At 41.6% G+C, this 21125-nt stretch overlaps 2 protein-coding genes across 2 annotated transcripts; both read left to right on the forward strand.

The window, feature by feature from the left end:
* Positions 1 to 1975: 1975 nt before the first annotated feature.
* On the forward strand, positions 1976 to 3058 carry LOC308075731 (chemerin-like receptor 1; the record flags this gene model as incomplete). The annotated part of the gene is made up of 1 exon (XM_080415677.1): positions 1976 to 3058. The coding sequence occupies one exon, from the start codon at positions 1976 to 1978 to the stop codon at positions 3056 to 3058; it is 1083 nt and encodes a 360-aa protein (XP_080271803.1).
* An 8571-nt stretch (positions 3059 to 11629) lies between these two features.
* Positions 11630 to 19886, forward strand: igbp1 (immunoglobulin (CD79A) binding protein 1). Its single transcript, XM_080415889.1, has 4 exons — positions 11630 to 11884; positions 13822 to 14128; positions 14797 to 15135; positions 18144 to 19886. The coding sequence occupies exons 1-4, from the start codon at positions 11646 to 11648 to the stop codon at positions 18420 to 18422; spliced, it is 1164 nt and encodes a 387-aa protein (XP_080272015.1). The 5' UTR covers positions 11630 to 11645; the 3' UTR covers positions 18423 to 19886.
* Positions 19887 to 21125: the final 1239 nt, after the last annotated feature.

Genomic DNA, 21125 nt, shown 5'->3' on the forward strand with positions numbered 1-21125 from the left:
AAATTCAATTCGCTTTATTGGCATGAATGTAACAATTACAATATTGCCAAAGCATCAAGTGAAGTAAATACTGAAAAAAGAATACAGCAGAAAACAATATATACATACAATATCAAATATACAAATAAAACATGAACTTATATACGGTAATACAATATGCAAATACTGTCATAATGGTCCAAATGTACAGCATCGAACTGTGTGTGTGTTTGTCAAGATATAGTCAGTGTCAAGATAATAGTCACATTGAGTGTTGTTTGCTTATGTGTCCCTCAGTTTGTGACATGCAGTCACATATTGTGCAGCTAAGTGTGCTGCAGGTCCCTCTCCTAATAGAATGTGTTGTTTGTCATTGTCATCTAGCTCTAAAAATGTGGAATTAACAACCCACATTTCTTAAAGTATGCTGCTCTTATGTTGTTATATTTGTCACATTTTAATAGAAATTGCATCTCAGTCTCTACCTCAGCTGTGGTACAGTGACCACACACTCTTTGTTCTGGAGGCAGATAGGACAGACTGTGTCGTCCTTTCTCTATGGTCAGACTGTGGTCACTCAGTCTGTATTTAGTCAGGATCTGTCTCTGCTTTTTATCTTTGACCGTAAAGAGATACTCTGACAGTTTATATTCATGTTTTAGGGCCAGATAGCAATTAAGTTTGTGTTGAGTTTTGGTTTGATTGGTCCAATGTTTCAGATAGGTGGGCACTATAGGACATCTGGCACCTTGATGTAAAATTGGCAATTTTGTCCAAAATGTAAAACAAAATCTATATTTAAAAAATGGTCTTAAGTAATGTAGAGTGTACATGATGTGAACATATACGGTACACTATTATCAGACTTAATTTCATCCTTCAGCTTTTGCTTATGTCCAAGAATGACTGGAAATACAGGTTTTGTAGCAATTTGTAGTAATTGTAGAAATATTAAACTGCCTTCTTCAGGGTATGATATATACCCTGAGGATATAAATATATATGATATATACACTTATATATATTGACAATATTGATGGTTGCGGGTTGCGTTTTTTTGGGCCTTTTTTCTAACTGTACTGCTTTAATAATTCAGAGTTGAATTTGTATCTTTGTTGGTTGCTGATATTACGTTTCGTTTGCATGATTAAACTTTAAGTAAACAGCACTTTTACACTGCATTGTCCATTGTCAATTTCATACTCAATCGTGGCAGATTTTCAGTATGTTATTTAATTTTGTGATACAAGGTATTGTATAGTCATTGGGGGGGGGGGGGGGACTTGAGCTTTACTTGGAACTCCAGAATTGCTAAATTAAGGGGTTTAATACAAAAATGCAACTTCCCCATTTGATATGGTGGTTATTTTTAAGTTCCTGCAAACTTCCACTATGGTTGGCTGTCATGCATATGACTCATATATACGGTGCTATAAGTTGCTCTGAGCTCCTCAGTGTTCACTGACCACAGTTAGAACAAGACACTTCTCTGACTGACGTCCCTTCAACACTTTGAAACAGGTATCTTTTATTTTACTTTCTTTATTATATAGACATGAATGCTATCTAGAATATAGAGCTTTTTAAAACTTATTTTAACATAAATAAATGTATCACTTACAAGATGTTGATGTTACGGTAGGCCTATCTATGTATATATTTTATTTATTTATTTGTTTGATCCAGTAATGGAGGAAGCTATGAGCGTCTTGACGGGGATAATGTGAGCAGGGTATTCATTGATCTTTAGAACATCTCTCCTGTAAGAAACCTTAGCAGATGATTTTGGCCTATATATATATATATATACATATACATATATATATATATATATATATATATATATATATATATATATATATATATATATATGAAACATTTTGACAATACAAATCTCGTATGGGGATCCCTGGCACCAAATAATTTCAGTATAATAATACATGGCCTGTTAAAACAAAGCATTAACCTTTGTTTTGTTATTTTAGGTTTTAGGACGATGGAGATTATGACCACAACTGCTGTTTATCACAATAAAGAGATGGATCTGACTGGTGGAAACGGCTCTTTCAAGATCGTGGCCCTCGTCATTTTCAGCCTGGTCTTTGTGCTCGGCGTGTTGGGGAACGGTGTGGTCATCTGGGCGACGGGCTTCAAAATGAAGAAAACCGTCAACACCGTTTGGTACCTCAACCTGGCTGTGGCCGACTTCCTGGTTACAGCGTTCCTGCCCCTGAGAATCACACACACGGCTCTGGACGACAACTGGCCTTTTGGCAAATTCATGTGCAAAATTGACCATATCGTTTTCTTCATGAGCATGTATGCCAGCATCTTCATCCTGGTGGTGATCAGTGTTGACAGATGTGTATGTGTGGTGTGTCCAGTGTGGGCCCAGAACCACCGCAGCGTCAGAAAGGCGTCTTGGGTGAGTCTGGGTGTCTGGGTGCTGGGCTTCGCTCTCAGCGCCCCTTACTTCATCTTCATCTACTTCAGCGGAACAAAGCCCTCCTACCGTGGTAAGGACATCATCTGGTGCTACCACAACGTTGCACCCACCGGTGACCTCAGTACACCTGAAGTGAATCAGTTGTCGGACTTTCGATTTGGGGTCATGATCATGACTCACTTCCTCATGGGATTCGTGGTCCCTTTCACTGTCATCGTCTCCTGCTATTCTGTCATCATCTACCGGCTCAGGAACAACCGCTCGCTGGCCGGCCAATCACGCCGCCCTTTCAAAATCATAGCCACTGTTATCATCACATTTTTCCTGTGCTGGGCTCCCTATCAAATCATGTATCAGATTGCTTTTGTGAATTTCCTGGTGACAGTGCGCAGTGTAACACTGGATCAAGTGGTCACCATCGGGATCCCCATAACCACCGGCCTGGCACTTCTCAACAGCTGCCTGAACCCGCTGCTGTACGTGTTCATGGGTCAGGATTTCAAGGCTGTATTCCGCAGCTCTATCCTAAAGGTGCTGGAGAAAGCCTTCACTGAAGAGCTGCCTCAGACCAACACTTCCACTAACCCAGGGAGCACCAGTCAAGAGACTTACTTGTCTGAGACTCAGGTTTAGGGTTGTCTTTTAATTAGCCCCATTTGGAACCTCTCCCTCCGTCCGCTATATAGCTCAGAGATGAGGTCCCACATTACTCTGTGCCTGTGGGGGGGCGACACCGGTGACTATTTTCCACTATGCATGATTCTTACCCTTTTCTGCACATCGTCCATCTGCTCTCAGATGTTTTAAATTCTAGCACTCAAGAAAATCTAACCAATGGGTTGAAACAAGTGTTTAAATCGCCTTTTTTGTCAGCCTGTGGATATTGTTTTCACAATGCAACGCTTGTTTCAACCCGTCGGTTAGATTTTCTTTTCCGCTAAAAGTTAAAGCATCTGAGAGCAGGGGGGACGACCTTTACGTTTTGGATACGATGTGCGGAAGAGGGTAAGAATCATGCATAGTGGAAAATATCCACCGGTGAACCACACAGGAACCCGAGAATGTGGGACCTCATCTCGGAGCTATACATTGGAGGGAGAGGTTTCCGATCGGAGCTATTTTTGAATGTACTTTAATATGTAAATGGATGGACAGTTTATTCTTGATTCAGGTTTCAGAGTTTGTAATTGTACACACAGTCATCAAACACATTTTAAATGTGTGTTTGTTTGTGTGTTTTGGCCATTGGATTAGCATTTAGCAGGACTATGCCCCTAGGGGCAGAAGTTAAAGAGGTTTTGGAGGTGCACCCTATAGACCGATTATTTGTTTACAAATATTGAGACTGCACACACATGCCAGGTTCATGTAATCAATTCCCTACAGATCCCCAAACCTGTTGTTAGAGAGCAGTCCATATATGGGCATATCAGTCAGGTTCAAATGAAAGTTGTGCTCTGAGTTATATTTTTTTATTTTGCAATAAAAGAAAAAGGCTTGTTTTAAAATACTTTAAAAAGCATTATGGGTGTTTTAAATACTGTGATGAATATGTATGAACACAGACGCAGTGATTGATGCTGTTGAATTCAGGTGTGGAAGATGAGCAGGGACTCTGTGATTGACTGCATTGGTTTCAGGTGAGGAGAGAACACTGACACTACAAAACAATCAGTTGGACATGGGCATTGGGATCGGAGCACCACGTCTTGCGGTACGGCACTCTGGGGACGGGAGGGGCCGTTCGCTGGATTTAGTCCTGCCGACGGAGAAGACAGATAGTCAGGGGGAGCTAGTGTTTTTACGTAGCAGGAGGGGAGGCTACACTTACGGTCTCCTGTAGTTAGACAGGGCTCTGGAATTAGCGGAATGTACCGTCCGCCTCGCTCCGCCGACAGCTGACCTACCACTGACTTTAGACAAGAGTGTCAGCACAGCACGCCGTCCAGCTAAGCTATTCCCTGGGCAGTTGGACGACGTCACAGCTCAGACCCCAGGGGGTCGCGCCACAATGGGCGAGTTAAGTAAATGTTGAATAACCACTGTTGTATATATTGTGTGCACATATAGGCCTGTATTTTATAGTTAATGGTTTTATTATGGGGAACGATTTATCTGTGTCTAAGTGCCTTGTGAAATGACCTGTTGTAGAGTAACACTGTTTTGTCTCATCCTTTTATTATTATTCTGTAGCTCACTGAGTATTCACTTTAATAAAGAGCGCTCCATTATATATTTACATTCATGGTCTGTGGTGCCTTCGGGTTCTGACATTATACTTACAGTTTGTAGTAAACATAGAAAACCCACATTTATTACAATACATTGAAACAACATTCTGAGTGTCAACAGACTAGTAAACAGTCGATAGGCTGCTATAGTCTATATGTAGTCTATAGTCTATAGTTAGTCTACAGTCTATAGTTAGTCTATAGTCTATAGTTAGTCTATACTCTATAGGCTGCTATTAGGGAAGGGTCTGAGTCATTTTCTATTATGGGTTGGGGGGGTTCCCCAGCAAAAGTAGTTAATATAGCACCACAACAATTTTAGCCACTTTAACCATTATTTGGTTAGTTATTTGGCTATTCAAAAAAACTATTTGAAAATTTGAACAAGCTTTTATATCTGCTATTTCTTTTTAATTGTGAACATTGTGGATTAGTTTTTAAATATTTGTTTTAACTCAAATCCTTGCTTCTTGACATGAAAATGTTTGAGCACCACTGATATAGAAACATAAGTGTTTCAGAAAACTGTTAGGATTTAGAAGACATGTGTAGAATCTGCCTCAGGTCTTAAAGGGTTAAAGTGGTTTCTGTGCACAAAGGAAACAGGCTGTGATGGAGGATGTACACATACGTACATCCTCCATGGATGATGTTGTCTTATTCTAAATTAGTGTGTGTGTGTGTGTGTGTGTGTGTGTGTGTGTGTGTGTGTGTGTGTGTGTGTGTGTGTGTGTGTGTGTGTGTGTGTGTGTGTGTGTGTGTGTGTGTGTGTGAGATTACCTCCAACGCATCCGAGGAGGTAATCTCTGACCCCAACATATCTATAAAAGCCACTATCAACATCTGTGGATCAGGGTATGAACTGTCACTCACCAATGCCCGTGGTCACCTCATGTCAGCGCAACAACAACGTCAACGGAAGCACTGGACTGATCTTAGACTGCAGGGAAAGCTTGCCTGTCTCCCGGCCGCTGACCACTCTGTGTCTCATACAGTGTTTAAAGGTGTAGCTCTTGATGAGGCCATCATCACCTTCACCTTAAAAGCTAGGCTCCAGGTTTTACCATCTAAGCTTAATCTTTCCATCTGGCTCCCTGACAGCCATAGCCCACACTGTATACATCACGACCACGCACAGATTACTGAAACCATGGCCCACATCCTCAATGGTTGTCATGCATACAGAGGGCTTTACATTTGTAGACATGATAGAATTGTGGATCTGATTGCAGACAGTATCATTTCCACATTCAGGTCACCTGCACCAATGCTGTATAAGCACTCCACTGTGAAGCCGAGTATGTTCAATCTGTGTAGTGATGTCTCAATGTTCTCTGATATAGCAGCAAACACCCCCGATATTGTTGTTGTTTATGAGAATAGTAGAGAGGTTCTCATTCTAGAGGTTGGTTGTACGTTTGACCACAGCCTAGAAGAAGCCTTTATAACTAAGGTGTTGAAGTATCAACTGCTAGAGCAGACCATGTCGCAACTGGGCTACAACTGTAAACTTTTAGTTTTCATATTTGGCAGCCTGGGCCATGTTCATAAGCTCGTTGTTAGAGGCCTTCAGATGGCTGGCCTCTCAAAGAGAAGAGCCAAACAGCTAGCAAAATATTGCTCAGTGTCAGCTATCATTGGCAGTCGCGCTATTTGGAGACGGCGCTGCTATCTGTACCCTTAAGCTGTATACTGAATGTTTGGCCCTACGTGTGTGTATAACTGTAACTGTGATTGCCTTTGTCGGCACGTATGCCATAGTAACCCACAGTGTCAAACTGCACTACCAGTATTTGTGTCCTTTAGACCTTGTATTTATGTGGACATAAATAAATAATTCAAATGTGTTTGTGTGTGTGTTTGTGTGTGTGTGTGTGTGTGTGTGTGTGTGTGTGTGTGTGTGTGTGTGTGTGTGTGTGTGTGTGTGTGTGTGTGTGTGTGTGTGTGTTGTGTCGAGGAGACTGGGTATTCATGGGTGTGGATCTGACCCACATCTTGTCTCCCCCATGAGATGAGTGGGCCCAAGGTCCGCCAGACATTGCATCAGACATGATTGCATCAGAATGGCCTACCCCATAACTTCCTCTTATCAATGACTTGGTGTTTCTGTCAATGTACTGTATGTTATGACCCCTTGCTATGGTGTTAGCTGCAATAGGGGACTTTTGGGGAAGCAAGGCCTATGAGGGCTTGTCGGATGTAATGACATTGTATAAATGCTGCTGTATAATTCTGTTCGGGGGGTTGGTTGGTAGAGGAGCCTGGTATGCGTATGAGGTGTCACAATGTTCCCCCGACTTAAGATCGGGCGAGGGACATTGCCTTGTACGGAGCTTCTCCCATACCCCCCCCCCCCCCCCATATTCTATTGTGCTCTCTCCTTTTAGATCGTCTTGGTGACCAGACTGCAATGAGGTTGATTGGAGCGATATTGAATTTTGCTGTATTTAACTAGACTCTTACATGCCCATAATCTAGTTAAATAAACAGATAATTCTGTCAGCTCCTTAGCATTACCGATTGCTTGGCCACATTATCTTAGGTAGCCCATGGCATGGTAAGGATGGATATTTTCCAGATTTAACGGCAAGCCTGTATCTTGGTTGAATAATTATCTGGTGATATGTTTTTCTATGTCTATGCTGGGCACCTTGAGGACTTGGAGATAGAGCTTGGGGGTCTGTTGTCTGTTTTACCAGAAACGTTACCTTTTCCTTTTTTAATATTGTATACTATTGCCATACCCTGTATTACTTTGAGTTTTAAAATAAAACTGTTTTTCCCCTTGTTTTTCTACGAGAGAAGTCGTGAGAGGGTGAGTGTGTGTACGCAGTGTCTATTAATAATATAAGTGCATGTAGAGTTTGCCTATACAGGAATACTCATAGTTTCACAGCTACACTCGACCTGGGGTATTTCTGTTCAGGCATAGTCCCATTATGCTTTGGGAAGGGTTAAGCTATCAAATACAGCCAGAATACTGTGACATATCTGGTTTGCATGTGCATGTGCATGTGCATGTGCATGTGCATGTGCATGTGCATGTGCATGTGCATGTGCATACATGCATGCAATAGTCTGGACGTGTATGTGTGTGCATACATGCTCTGTCCAATACTATCCATAGACAGATTATCGGTCACTAATTTAAAGGAGGAGTTCACCCAAGAAATTACTTATTTTCTATCAATTACACACCCCATGAAGCATTGATTTCATGGATTTATTTTTGTTTTTGTGGCATTCCTAAGACAATAATTTGATGACCGTGTGTATTTCCGGTAGGAGACACAAATAATCTACTTTGTGTCTCCTACCGGATACATTAGCCGGTAGGAGACAGGAATCAAATTATTAGCTTAGGAATGCGACAAAAACAAAAAAGAATCCATGGATTCAAGGCTTCATAGGGTGTGCAATTGATAGAGAATAAGTAATTTTTTGGGTGAACTCCTCCTTTAACACAAGTTACCACACACACACACACACACACACACACACTGACTTGCAGCCAACGGCACAATACGTGAGTTCAGCTGCACCTCAACAGGAAGTTCCCCATTTTACACGGTTGTTATTTTTACCTTTCTGCAAAGATGCACATCAGGGTTGACTGTCATGCATTCTAAAAGTAACTATACAGTACAAACAAGGTTGAAATGAAACCATTCTAATAGCAACTTTACAATAAATAGGTTCAAAAGGTTCAAATGAAAGTTGTGCTCTGAGTTCTATATTTTAATTTTGCAATGAAATAAAGAGGCTTGTTTTAGAATATTTATATATATAGCATTATTCATTTCATTTCATACACAATCTATTTACAATGCCTAATGCCACTTGTATGCACCTGACAAATCCATATGAGAACTCAACACATAGCTAGATGAATCAATTCATCAATTGGGAAAATAATAATAATACTACTTGTAATCATGATTTTATTTTATCAATCAATAGATCAGAACTGGGGGAGCAAGTGCCCCCCCTAATAAAATCGCCACTTGGAAGAGAGAGAGAGAGAGAGAGAGAGAGAGAGAGAGAGAGAGAGAGAGAGAGAGAGAGAGAGAGAGAGAGAGAGAGAGAGAGAGAGGGGGGGGGGGGGACTACACATCATGGTGTGTATTCCTGCACTGTTCTCACTGTTTGAGTGAGCTCAGTACATAGAAATGCTGCTGCTAACACACAAACAGAGCAACTACCTTTAGATACATTTGATAACTTTGCTGCTGCTTGTCCCAAAGGTTTTATACTAAGTGAACGAAAACATTGAAATACTGGCTGTCATTTGTTTCAAAAGTTTATCCCAAGATAACCTTTCCCATATGAGAGAGAGAGGGGGGGGTGGGGGGGTTGTCTATGGAAGAGGTCCAGGTCCAACAGAACACCTACAGGGCAGGATCAGGCAGAACATGAACTCCTACGCATCATAAGCTCATTTCCATAACTCTAAGCTCTAACTACCAGCCTGACTGAATGACTCCAGGGTGGAGTATAGATGTCATGCCCCATCTCTAACCAGTACGTTTCTGGAGTATTTCTAATTTGCAATACTTTTACTTCTACTCCACTACATCTCAGAGGCAAATATTGTGCTTTTACTCACCTACAATTATTTATTATTGCAAAACATACATGAACCACTTAAGCCCTATATATACTCAACCCTCGACCCGCAACCTCCGCTCTTCAAACACCAACCTCCTCAACACCCGCAAGGCCAATCTACGCACCATGGGCGACCGGGCTTTCTGCTCGGTCGCCCCCGAACTGTGGAACGCCCTCCCTGTCCACCTGAGAGCACCACAGTCGGTCGACTGCTTTAAAAGAGGATTAACACGAGGACTTTAAAACATCAACAATGAATTTGGAAACATTGGAGATGAGTCACAACAGTGAATTAAGGTAAGGCAATTAGATAGGCCTGCAACAACAATAAGAAGAAATAATTGAGTCTTTCTTATTTGTGTGTGTGCGTGTGCGTGCGTGCGCGCGTGCGTGCGCGCGTGCGAGCGAGAGAATACGTGTGAAACGCATGAACGTGACAGATTCACGGGGATGCACCCGCTTGTCTGAACACTTGGCTTGCCTCTCATTGGAAGTTAATTATTCGTATTATTAGCCATATTCATTGATTCTGTGTAGTTAATGTGTTTTTGAAGCTTTATTAATGGACTGTGACATCAAAGTCCACGAGCCAATCACAGCACTTTTCTGAGCCTAATTATTCAGAAAACCCCAGACCACAGAATACACTGAATGTTCAAAGTTCAGTTTGTGGGGTGTAATTCAGGTCAGACAAAAACCCAGAAAAATTAAATAAAAATAGAAATTTGTCATGAAACCTTTAAATAGTTTTTGGGGAAATGCAACATGAAGGATTGCTGCCATTTGTTTCAAAAACCTTCAGACCCTTTGCCAACGTGTATAATGTAACCTTCTAATAGAAAATGAACATTAGTGGTTTTGTTAGCCAGTTGTTCCAAGTTGCAAATGGGACATAATTATAGCTCTGTTTGCACAATGCTGTAGCCCCTCCAACTGTACATACTTTACTCATTTTGTTCTTACATTGTTTTATTATGTTGCTGACACATGACATGTAAAAAGGTTTGTAAACGTTTTTTTGCCATGCCAATCACAATCATTGGTGGAAATTAACTACATTAACTACATTACAGTACAATTTTGAGTTACTTTTTTTTACTTTAATGGAGTATTTCCAATTTTCAATACTTTTACTTCTACTCCAGTACATCTCAGAGGCAAATATTGTACTTTTACTCCACTACAATTATTTGAAAACTTTAGTAACTAGTTACTTTGCAGATATACCTTATTATATTATAAAACATACATTAACCACTTTAGTTCTATTTTATGCATATCATAGGCTATTTGAAAATAGCCGATCTACAAGTTCACAACGCATCGCAAAGCTTTGTGAGCTTGTAGATCTGCTATTTTCAAACATTAGTACTTTTGGTACTTTAAGTATATTTTGATTCCAATACTTTAGTACTTTTACTCAGGTAACTTTTACTTACTTGTAACCAAGTATTTTTATATTGTGGTATTGCTACTTTTAATTTTAGTAAAATATCTGAGTACTTCTTCCACCACTGATACCAATAAAGCTCCTTTGAATGTAATTGAACATTGAGCTGCCTGGGCTGGAACTTTCTTATGGTTGCATCCATAAATAGTGAAACACCGCCATCTAGTGGATTGTAGAGGTCCTTGCTATAACCAACGTATGTCAGGCTAGAGCCCAGGGTTGCCATGTCCGCTTATTATAAGCGGCTCGCTTGTAAATATTGGCAGTTGAGGTTTTTTTTTCTGGCTTGTTTCTAAAGTGTAGTTGATTATTTGGGGCTTGTTTCCTAATGTTTTTTAAACCAGTGGTTCTCAAATATTTTCATGTCAAGGACCCCCAAATTAATCTGTATATGTCCACGCCCCCCCCCCCATCTGAACATATTTTATGCCAGGGACAAGATTAATGTTGTTGAAATGTTTTCAAAAGTATTCCAAATTATTATCATTATTAATTATTATTATTATTATTATTATATTATTATATATATATTTTTTAAATAGCAGATCTACAAGCTCACAACCCATCACAAGCTTGTAGATCTGCTATTTTAAAACATTAATCTAGTTTTTTCTTTTAGATCTGCTGTTTTCAAAAGAAACATGTTTATAAAATAAATATCATAAACATGGCAACAAAAAAATACAAAAAAATCATTCAAAAATATTTTTGAAAATAGCAGATCTACAAGCTCTGTGAGCTTGTAGATCTGCTATTTTCAAAGTGGGGGGAAACTGGTTTCTTCCTTTTTGGGAGGCTTGTTTTCATAGACACGGTTTGCTTGTTTTTCTCTCACAAAAAAATCTGGCAACGCTGCCAGTCAGTCGGTCAGTCAGTCACGTGGTCGGTCACATGATCACCACTACGGAAGCCGAGGAGGGTGAAAGCCAAAATGGCGGACGACACTGTAAACAGCAGCGGCGCTGCCCTCAGCTCTCATCATGAAGATGGTTCTGTTGACGGTTCCTCGGCACCGGAACCGGGACCGGCCGAGGCCCCCCGGCTGTCAGACCTTCTTACGGACGGCTGGAGGCTGTATGAGGAGGTGGACTCCACCAGGGAGCCCAGCGGGTCCAGTCCCGTTCAGATGAAGGTCCGAAAGGGACTGACGGCGCTGGAGGAGGCGACCAGGTACCAACACCAAGCTTACTTCATATTACATCATATCATATCAGTCTATGACAGGGCAGAAAATACTTTATACAAGTGATAAATATAAGGTGTTTACCCGCTTGTCCCAAATGTTAACTAGGTGTCCGGAGTATTTATGTAATATATTAGTCCATATTATTCAATAAACAAGTGTTTTAATCCCGTCTGTGGCCGATTCTATCGTATGTTCCCAATGGGCGGTAGTGACGGGGCGCATCCGGTGAAAGCCGGAATTACACTCAATGTAAACAGGAAGTAAACGAGGGGGAAAAACGTGGCGTCTGGCGACAGACGGGATTAAAACACTTCTTTATTGAATGATATGGACTAATACATTAAACAAATAGTCCGGACACCTAGTTAACATTTAGAGAAAGCGGGTAAGCACCTTTATATTTAGCATTTGTACATGTCTGGAGAAATACGGGCTTTACTGGTGACATTCCAGGGCAAACTGGGGGGGTGGAGCTAAGACTCTCGTAGAGGTAACACTTGTCAAAATCGATAAAATACACCTACCAGAGTATTGATATAAGGCTATACCAGTCTATATATGACAGGGCAGAACATACTTTATCATTAGAATATTTCATATTACATCATATTACATCATATTATACCAGTCTGTGACGGGCAGAAAATAATTATAATAAGAATACTTCATTACATCAAGCAGTGCTTCTCAACCTTTTAAGGCAGCGACCCCCCCATAATAATGATATTTGAACTGGGGACCCCCCCAAAATCATCATATTTGAACTGGGGACCCCCCAAAATAATCATATTTGAACTGGGGACCCCCCCCCCCATCTCAAAAATAGAAGACACAGCAAAAATCTGTAATATTTATTCAAAGATTTGCACCAATTTTCCAAAAATAGCAGATCTACAAGCTCATAGTGTGGCACGAATGTGCTATGAGCTTGTAGATCTGCTATTACTGAATAGTCTGAATAGTATAATATATGGATACAATGGTTAAAATGATTGTGATGCTATATCAACTCCTTTTTGCTGGGGACCCCCTGGTAGGTACCCCCCCCAAAGACCCCTGGGGGTCCCCGGACCCCAGTTTAAAAACCAATGATATAAAGAGCCTGATAATAATAGCATTTATCATTTTTTTGATAATTGTAATTATGGTTTTGGCGTTATTGTCATCATCTTTAATGTGATTATATCATAACACACACACACACACACACACACACACACACACACACACACACACACACACACACACACACACACACACACCATACCGTAAGAACTCCTGTAACTTTCACTAGACCCCCCCCTCCCCCCCCACCAACCGAACAAAAAAAAGATTTGCGGGACAACGTTCGTGTGGGATAGAGCAGGGGTCTTCAACAGGGGGTCCGGGACCCCTAGGGGGTCCTCAGAGCTACTACAGGGGGTCCGCCAAATCTTTGTGTGATATGATTTTCATTTTTAACTTAACCACTCGAACCCTAGCATCCCCTTTTCTGAGGAGAACTTTAGCCAAAAATAGCCGATCTACAAGTGAGAGCTTGTAGATCGGCTATTTTTGGCAAAGAGGCTATAGGTGCAGAGGGAAAAAAGAGCAGACCAAGTAAAAAAAAAAAACATTCATCTGAAACACAATTTTATACAATATAGAGTAAGGGGTCCCTGCTTCATCTCTCTCTCAGCTAGGGGGTCCTTGGGATAGACGATCACTATCATCACAGCATAATATAAAAACAACACAATAATACATCAACACACAACAATACACAAACACTATAATGTAAAAAGGAGATGAGAACGTTACAGATTTACCTGCCCTTGTGATCTTCCACATTATGGTGGCAGAGCACATGTTATAATCACAATTATATAATGTATGACAACGAACGCTCAACTAAACTAAACTAACGTCCTGATTGGTCCAGGATGGTGTCCCAGCTGGACCTGTTCAGCCGTAACGAGGAGCTGGAGGAGGTGGCCACGGCCGACGTCAAGTACCTGCTGCTGCCCGCCCTGCAGGGGGCGCTCACCATGAAGCTGTCCAACCGCGACAAGCGCCTGGAGGCGGTGCGCAGCGCCCGGGCGCACTTCTACGACTTCCTGCGGAGGTGTAAAGAATACAACGTGGCCAAGTTCACCATGCCAAAGACCTCCACCATAGAGGAGGAAGAGGAGGAGGAGGAGGAGGAGGAGGAGAAGGAGGAAGGGTCAGGAGAGAGTGTTATAGCAAAGGTACGTGGGTTTTATAAACACACACGCACACACACACGCGCGCACACACACACACACACACGCACACGCACACCTGTTCTCCTTGTTTATAATGCCAAGTGCAATATCTAGTGGATTGTTTTCTCGTGGTCTAACTTCTTATTTTAATCCATTAAGTCCGCGTAAAGATCCGCACTTTAAAGCATGGCGCTCACACGCTCACACACACACACACACACACACACACACACACACACACACACACACACACGTTTTTCAAAAGGTTTGAGCCTAAATCAAGCCTCAGGCTTATAAAGCAGTTTATTTTATTTTTTTTAACTGAAAAACGGTAGGGATTGCTCCCTGACGTGACGTGACGTCACGTCAGGGTGCAAATCAGTTTGGCCTGTTTTTGAGACCAATTTACAGAAAACCCCAGATTTGCTGTGAAAGCCTGAGTGTTCAAACTGGGGTATTTTTGGGGATAGAAGAGAGGTAGGGGAGACCAAAAACACACAAAAAAAGAAGAAAAAGTTCAAATTCATGGTGTAGTCTCTTTAAAAATATGAGGCAATTATGCTATGAGGCTAACGATATGTTAATAAAGATGTCAAAGTTTCAAAAATCTTCCACATTTTGATGTACTGAGCTTGTTGCGTTCTCCTCCCTCCTCCTCCTCCTCCTCGTAGCCCGTAGCCCCGGCCAGAGGCCCAGACCTGGTGCTCATGGCCCAGCAGAGACAGGCTAAGATCGAGCGCTACCGCCAGAGGAAGGAGACGGAGAGCAGGATAGCGGAGATGAAGGGAGCGGTGGAGGGGGGGCAGGCCGACGACGAGGCGGTGAGGGACTTCTACCTCCTCCACGTGAGGAGGTGGGTCACCGTGGCCCTGGAGGAGATAGAGAGCATCGACGAGGAGATGGAGATCCTGAAGAGGATGGGCTCCCTGTCACACGGAGGAGGAGGACCACCCAAACACCCTCCCAGACCCTCCATGAAGCCCTTCATCCTCACCAAAGACGCTGTGCAGGTAATGGAGACGTAGGATGAGTCGGTCATTCAACCCATTAAGACCTGGAACGCATCTGTGTCATATTTTTAATTTGAGCTAAAAAGGCATTATTTTACACTTTGGCTATTCAAAAATAGCAGATCGAGTGCCGCGCTACGAGCTTGTAGATCTGCTATTTTTGAAAAATGTTTTTGTGCAAATCTTTGAATATATATTATTTTTAAAGCGAACATTTGTAACTCAAATCTTTGCTTCTGGGGGGTCCCTGGAACAACATATTTTGAGATGGGGGTCGGCGGCTAAATACATATTATTTTGGGGGTCCTTGACATGAACATTTTAATTGACATGAAAAGGTTTGAGCACCACTGATATAGAAACATACGTTTTTCAGAATACTGTTGGTATTTAGAAGGCATTTTTGTAGAATCGGCTTCAGGTCTTAATGGGTTAACACTCAATTAGGCCTGGACACATTTAAACATTAGTATTTGAGTCCACATTTATAAAATACATTACAAGAGCACACATATCTTTCAGTTGTTTCTGATGTCCCGCACACTGGAAACAACATGTGTCTCAGTGCTTGAATCCAAACATGTACAGAATGTACAGAATGGAAACAAATGCTCATAAACGTATTCACAGTCAACACTTCAGTCTGCCAGGTTACCAACACCGGAGAAACATTATGGGTACAGGAAGCACCTTCTCCTCCAAATAGATCCACTGGCTATAATGGAGGAGATTGAGCAATATTTTGCAAGTTGCTTTTCCTTACACTTGGACAACCTCATAATCCTCAAGCCCCCCCTGACCATAATGGCCCAAGCTGCCAAATATAAAAACAATGAGCTGACACTTATAGCCTAGATGTATAATGGCTTGTACTAATGGCTGGTATTTTACTTGTTAATAAGGAAAGCTTCCTCTAAACTTGAATCAAAAGCACAGCCAACATCCAATAGGAAAACCTCTCTGCTGTACTCGTCAATCACAATGACGTCCGGTGTATTTGCTGTCATACTGCATTTGCAAATACATGGGGGTCATTGCATTGAAACATTTCTGGTTTCACACAGGAGCTTTTGTAAAACACAACAGAGGAATCAAACGTGGGTGACACATCTTTGGTAATAATGTCAACAGTTCTGTCATGCCTGGCTATGTACAGTCCTTTGTAAATATTACAACCGTTTAATATATGGGACATGGACTCTATGCAAGGGATAATGTATGATGAGGTGGTCATTATTGAAATTTAAAGCCCGACAGGGTACAGAGGCAGAGCGGAGGTGCAAAATCACCCTGAAGGGCTTTAAATTTCAATAATGACCACCTCCTCATACATTATCCCGCTTATTACACGGCTACTTAATAAATAAATTGATCCAAAAGTAACAACAAAACATAGTATTTCCTCGCTTACGGCAATGAAAGTATTCCATAAGTATTGGGCTGGGCGGACTAGTTCGCCTCAGAAAACAAATGACAGTAGTCCATAAGGTAACGGGAAGACTCGCCCCAATACACACTCGCCCCCATTATATATGCCGCCGATTTGACTGTAATACCGCCGGATTTGTCCCGGGGCGACTGTGTTTTGGGGCGAGCGTTTTGGTATTCCCCCGTTGTTGCGCCAAGATAAGCAAGGAAGTATAGTGGATCAAATAGAATCACTTGAGAGCAACGTTTAGTCGTAAATGATATGGTGTGTTTGTTCACATGGCTGTCATGTTGGATAAAGCATAAAACCAAGCAGCGCAGGTTGATATGAGCAGGTGTTCTGAGTCTCTGATTACACAGCGGTCCGTTATAGAGCTCATCGGTCATTATCAAGAAATAATGACCGATGATTGACCAATCAGAATCAAGCAACCAAGCCGTGTAATAAGATCTGATACTGTCCATGGTGTAGGCAGTTAAGAGTCATGTTTATTGGGATAAAGCACCTGGAGGCGTGCCTTTACCGTGGAGATGAGAACATCCTCATCAATCGCACACACACACACACACACACACACACACACACACACACACACACACAGACCCTCTCCTAGAAGGCTCTGCCTGTACAGTGCCACGCCTCATAGCCTATTTATAGCCACATGAAAGGCATCATGCACACATAATCAGAACATCCCAGAAGACATGCTGGCTCCTTACAGCTGAACATGAAGACAGGCTGACCGGCAGGAGCTGCGTCCCTAATCTGGGCCATAGGGTCATAATAGGCCAAGATTTGGCAAAATAGACGATCTACAAGCTCACATTCTATTCTATTTTGAGGGGGGGGGCAATTACAGACCAGTGGGGGTCTGGGCCGGCGACCCCTTTGAAAAAAATACATAGGGTTTGTGTGGATAAATGTCTCATCATTGTATGGCAGATTGCTCATTGTGCTGGTTGTATTAGGTCAGATTGCTCATTGTGCTGGTTGTATTAGGTCATGGGTCATCTCTGCAGGTCACAGAGGTCAGTGAATTCATGTCATTATGACCAAGCCGGTACATTTATCGTCTGGCTTCCAGAACAGGATAAAGACCAGAGTGACCAATGTTAACTTGTTTAGTATAAAGGGGTTTATATAATATATACCAAGAAAGGCTGTGTATTAACCCATTAAGACCTGTAACGCACGCATCTGTGTCACTTTTTGATTTGAGCTAAAAAAGCATTATTGTACACTTTGGCTATTCAAAAATAGCAGATCTACAAGCTCATAGCGCGGCACCGAGTGCCGCACTACGAGCTTGTAGATCAGCTTTTTTTGAAAAATCGAGAAAATTTGTGCAAAATTATATATTTATATTCTTTTAAAGCGAACATTTGTGACTCAAATCTTCTGGGGGTCCCTGGAACAAAATATTTTGAGATGGGGGTCGGCGGCCAAATACATATAATTTTGGGGGTCCTTGACATGGAAAGGTTTGAGAACCACTGATACAGAAACATACGTTTTTTGTAGAATCGGCTTCAGGTCCTAATGGGTTATCGTTCTCTCTCTCTCCCTCTCTGTGCCACAGGCCCGTGTGTTCGGGGCCGGGTACCCCAGCCTGCCCACCATGACGGTGGACGACTGGTACGACCAGCACCTGAAGAAGGGCCTGCTGCCCGACCAGGGCGTGCCCAGGAGGGCGGCGCCGGCGGCGGACGAAGACTTTGACGCCGAGGCCCACGAGGAGGAGGAGAAGGAGAAGCGGGTGGAGAACGACGACAGGGAGGCCCTGCAGAAAGCCAGAGACTGGGACAACTGGAAGGACAGCCATCAGAGAGGATACGGGAACCGCAAGAACATGGGCTGAAAAAAAACTACAAAAAAACTCTACTGACCGGAGAGAGCAGTGGTTCTCAAACCTGGACCCCCCATAGAGCAGTGGTTCTCAAACCTGGACCCCTCATAGAGCAGTGGTTCTCAAACCTGGACCCCCCATAGAGCAGTGGTTCTCAAACCTGGACCCCCCATAGAGCAGTGGTTCTCAAACCTGGACCCCCCCATAGAGCAGTGGTTCTCAAACTTCAAGGACTCCCAAAATGATATGTATTTGGCCGCGGACCTCCATCTCAAATATTTTGTGCCAGGGACCCCCCTCCCCTCCCCCCCAGAAGCAAACATTTGTTAAAAATGTTCACAAATGTTCAAGATTAAAAAAAAAAAATAGCAGATCTACAAGCTCATATGAGCTTTTATATCTGCTATTTTTGAATAGCTGACGTATAAAAGGTTAAAGTGGTTAAAATGATTGTGATGCTATGTTAACCCCTGGGGGTCCCCGGATCAACCCCACTTTTGAGAGCCACTACTGTAGAGAAACTGCTGGAGTCGGAATTCAAATTTCTTCGTTTTTTTTCCCCTCGTTTTTTAAATCAAGTTCAGGAGGTGGAGTTTTCTTCAAAATTCTAAATAGGCTTTATGCATAGCAAATGCACATTGGGCCTCTTCCTTACTTACTTACCAATGTTATGGTACTAATGAAGGCTCTCTTTCATTATGATATTGCGCATGTCGGCTCACTGGAAACACTCTGCCAAACCAGTGGGTCTCAAAGTGTGGTCCAAGGACCCTCATGGGTCCTTGAGGGGGGTTCCAAAATTACGGGTGTGTTACTCTGAGAGGGTATATGGGGTGTTTTTGAAATTAACCCATACTTTGGCTATTCAAACATAGCAGATCTACAAGTTCATAGCGCGGCACCAAGTGCCGCGTAGATCTGTTGTTTTTGACAAATATCAAACATTTTGTGCAAATATTTGAATATACACATATTTTTTAAAGGGAACATTTTTGGCTAAAATCTTTGCTTCTGGGGAACAAAAATATTTTACAAATGTTCGCTTTATGAAACACATATTCAAAGATTTGCAAACATTGTCACGCTTTAAAAGAAATGTAATGGTAAAAAATGGTAACACCTGTTAAGGAAGTAAGGAAGAGGCCCAATTTCTTTTCCAATATGGCCGCTGTGCATGGAGCCTATTGTGAGAGACATGTTGGTGTGTGAAGGTTGTAAGAGGTTGAACGAGGGGCTGTTAGTTACATTTCACTAAACAGGGCAACATCAACCCAAGCAAAAGCTGTTATTTTTCCATGTTTATTTAGTTGTTTTTTTTGTAGGTCTGATAAAAACACAACCTCTAAACGCCAAACGTTTTTTTTTTCAATGAACTTTGAAGTTAAAACGGTTACTGAATGTATTGGATTGAAACCCCCTGTCTGTGGTCTTTACGTGTTTGTTCATTTTACTGTCCTTGTGAAATAATAATAAAGTCCTTGTGAAATAATAATAAAGTAACGGATTAAAAACCCACGTGGACAGTGTTCATGATCAATTGAAATTAGAAACCTTTTTCCAGGCCTGGAAAAAGGTTTGGAATTAATCAAATGTTTTGGAAAATGTTTAGATATACATAGTGTTTGGCTTTTTCATAAATTAAATAATATATTTACCAGCTAACAACACGTTGCACCGTGATACCGTGTTAGCTTGTAGATCTGTTCTTTTGGTCACGTGACGCCTTCACTGGAGTCTGTCTCAGGGCATTGATTAGCCTCTACGGAACCTCTCCCTCCGCTATGTAGCTCCGAGATGAGGTTCCTTGTTGTTTCCTGCCGTTTGCGGTCGACATTGTCGCACATTTTCCACTTTACATGTTTCTTACCTCTTTCTGCACATCGTATCCAAAAAGCAAAGCATTTGCGCCACTCTCTCAGATGTTTTAAGTTCTAGCGGAACATAACAGCTTCCAACGAGTTGAAGAAAGTATTTAATTTGCCTCGGTTTTCATCCGGTTACATGTTTTTAAGACATTGCGCAAGAGTTGCACCCGTAGAGATAACATTACTGATTACCCTACTGGTCAAATGTTGAATTGCATCTTCTAATGCAAAATATTATGGAAGGTTTCTGAGCTAGCAAATATAAGGTTTCCGGTTGCCTTCAAAGTAAGAGCATCGCATTTAATGTTTTATGAAAGACATACATGCATTTCGAAAAAGACATTTATACAGTGGTGGAAAGTAACTAAGTACATGTAATCAATTACTGTACTATGCATTTTGAAAAATACACGTATACAGTGGTGGAAAGTAACTAAGTACTACTCCACTACATTTCAGAGGCAGATATTATACTAGTTACTTGTTACTTTGTATATTTTTGATTATAATTACAAGACCACTTCAGCCCTATTTAAACTTTGGAAATTTGAAAATAGCCGATCTACAAGCAAAAGATTTTTATATTTATACAAGACCACTTCAGCCCTATTTAAACTTTGGCAATTTGAAAATAGCCGATCTACAAGCAAATATTTGTATATTTAATTACATTTTGATACCAGTACTTTTACTTAATTACATTTAGAATTCAGGACTTTTACTTTTGCAGAGTATTTCTACATTGCAGTATTGATACTTTTACTTGTCATGTCAACGCCATCTGGTGACGCTGATGATATCAGAAGAGAGATTTGCTATGCAGGCAATTTCTGCTCACCTGACGTGGTCT

The sequence above is a fragment of the Gymnoscopelus braueri genome, assembly GCF_963280865.1.
Source record: "Gymnoscopelus braueri genome assembly, chromosome: 20".
NCBI classification, from domain to species: Eukaryota; Metazoa; Chordata; class Actinopteri; order Myctophiformes; family Myctophidae; genus Gymnoscopelus; species Gymnoscopelus braueri.

Coding starts and splice junctions, on each gene's coding strand:
- igbp1 (XM_080415889.1), top strand. CDS start 11,646: ATGGCGGACGACACTGTAAACAGCAGCGGCGCTGCCCTCAGCTCTCAT. Junction 11,885..13,821: donor GCGCTGGAGGAGGCGACCAG/GTACCAACACCA, acceptor TGATTGGTCCAG/GATGGTGTCCCAGCTGGACC. Junction 14,129..14,796: donor GAGAGAGTGTTATAGCAAAG/GTACGTGGGTTT, acceptor TCCTCCTCGTAG/CCCGTAGCCCCGGCCAGAGG.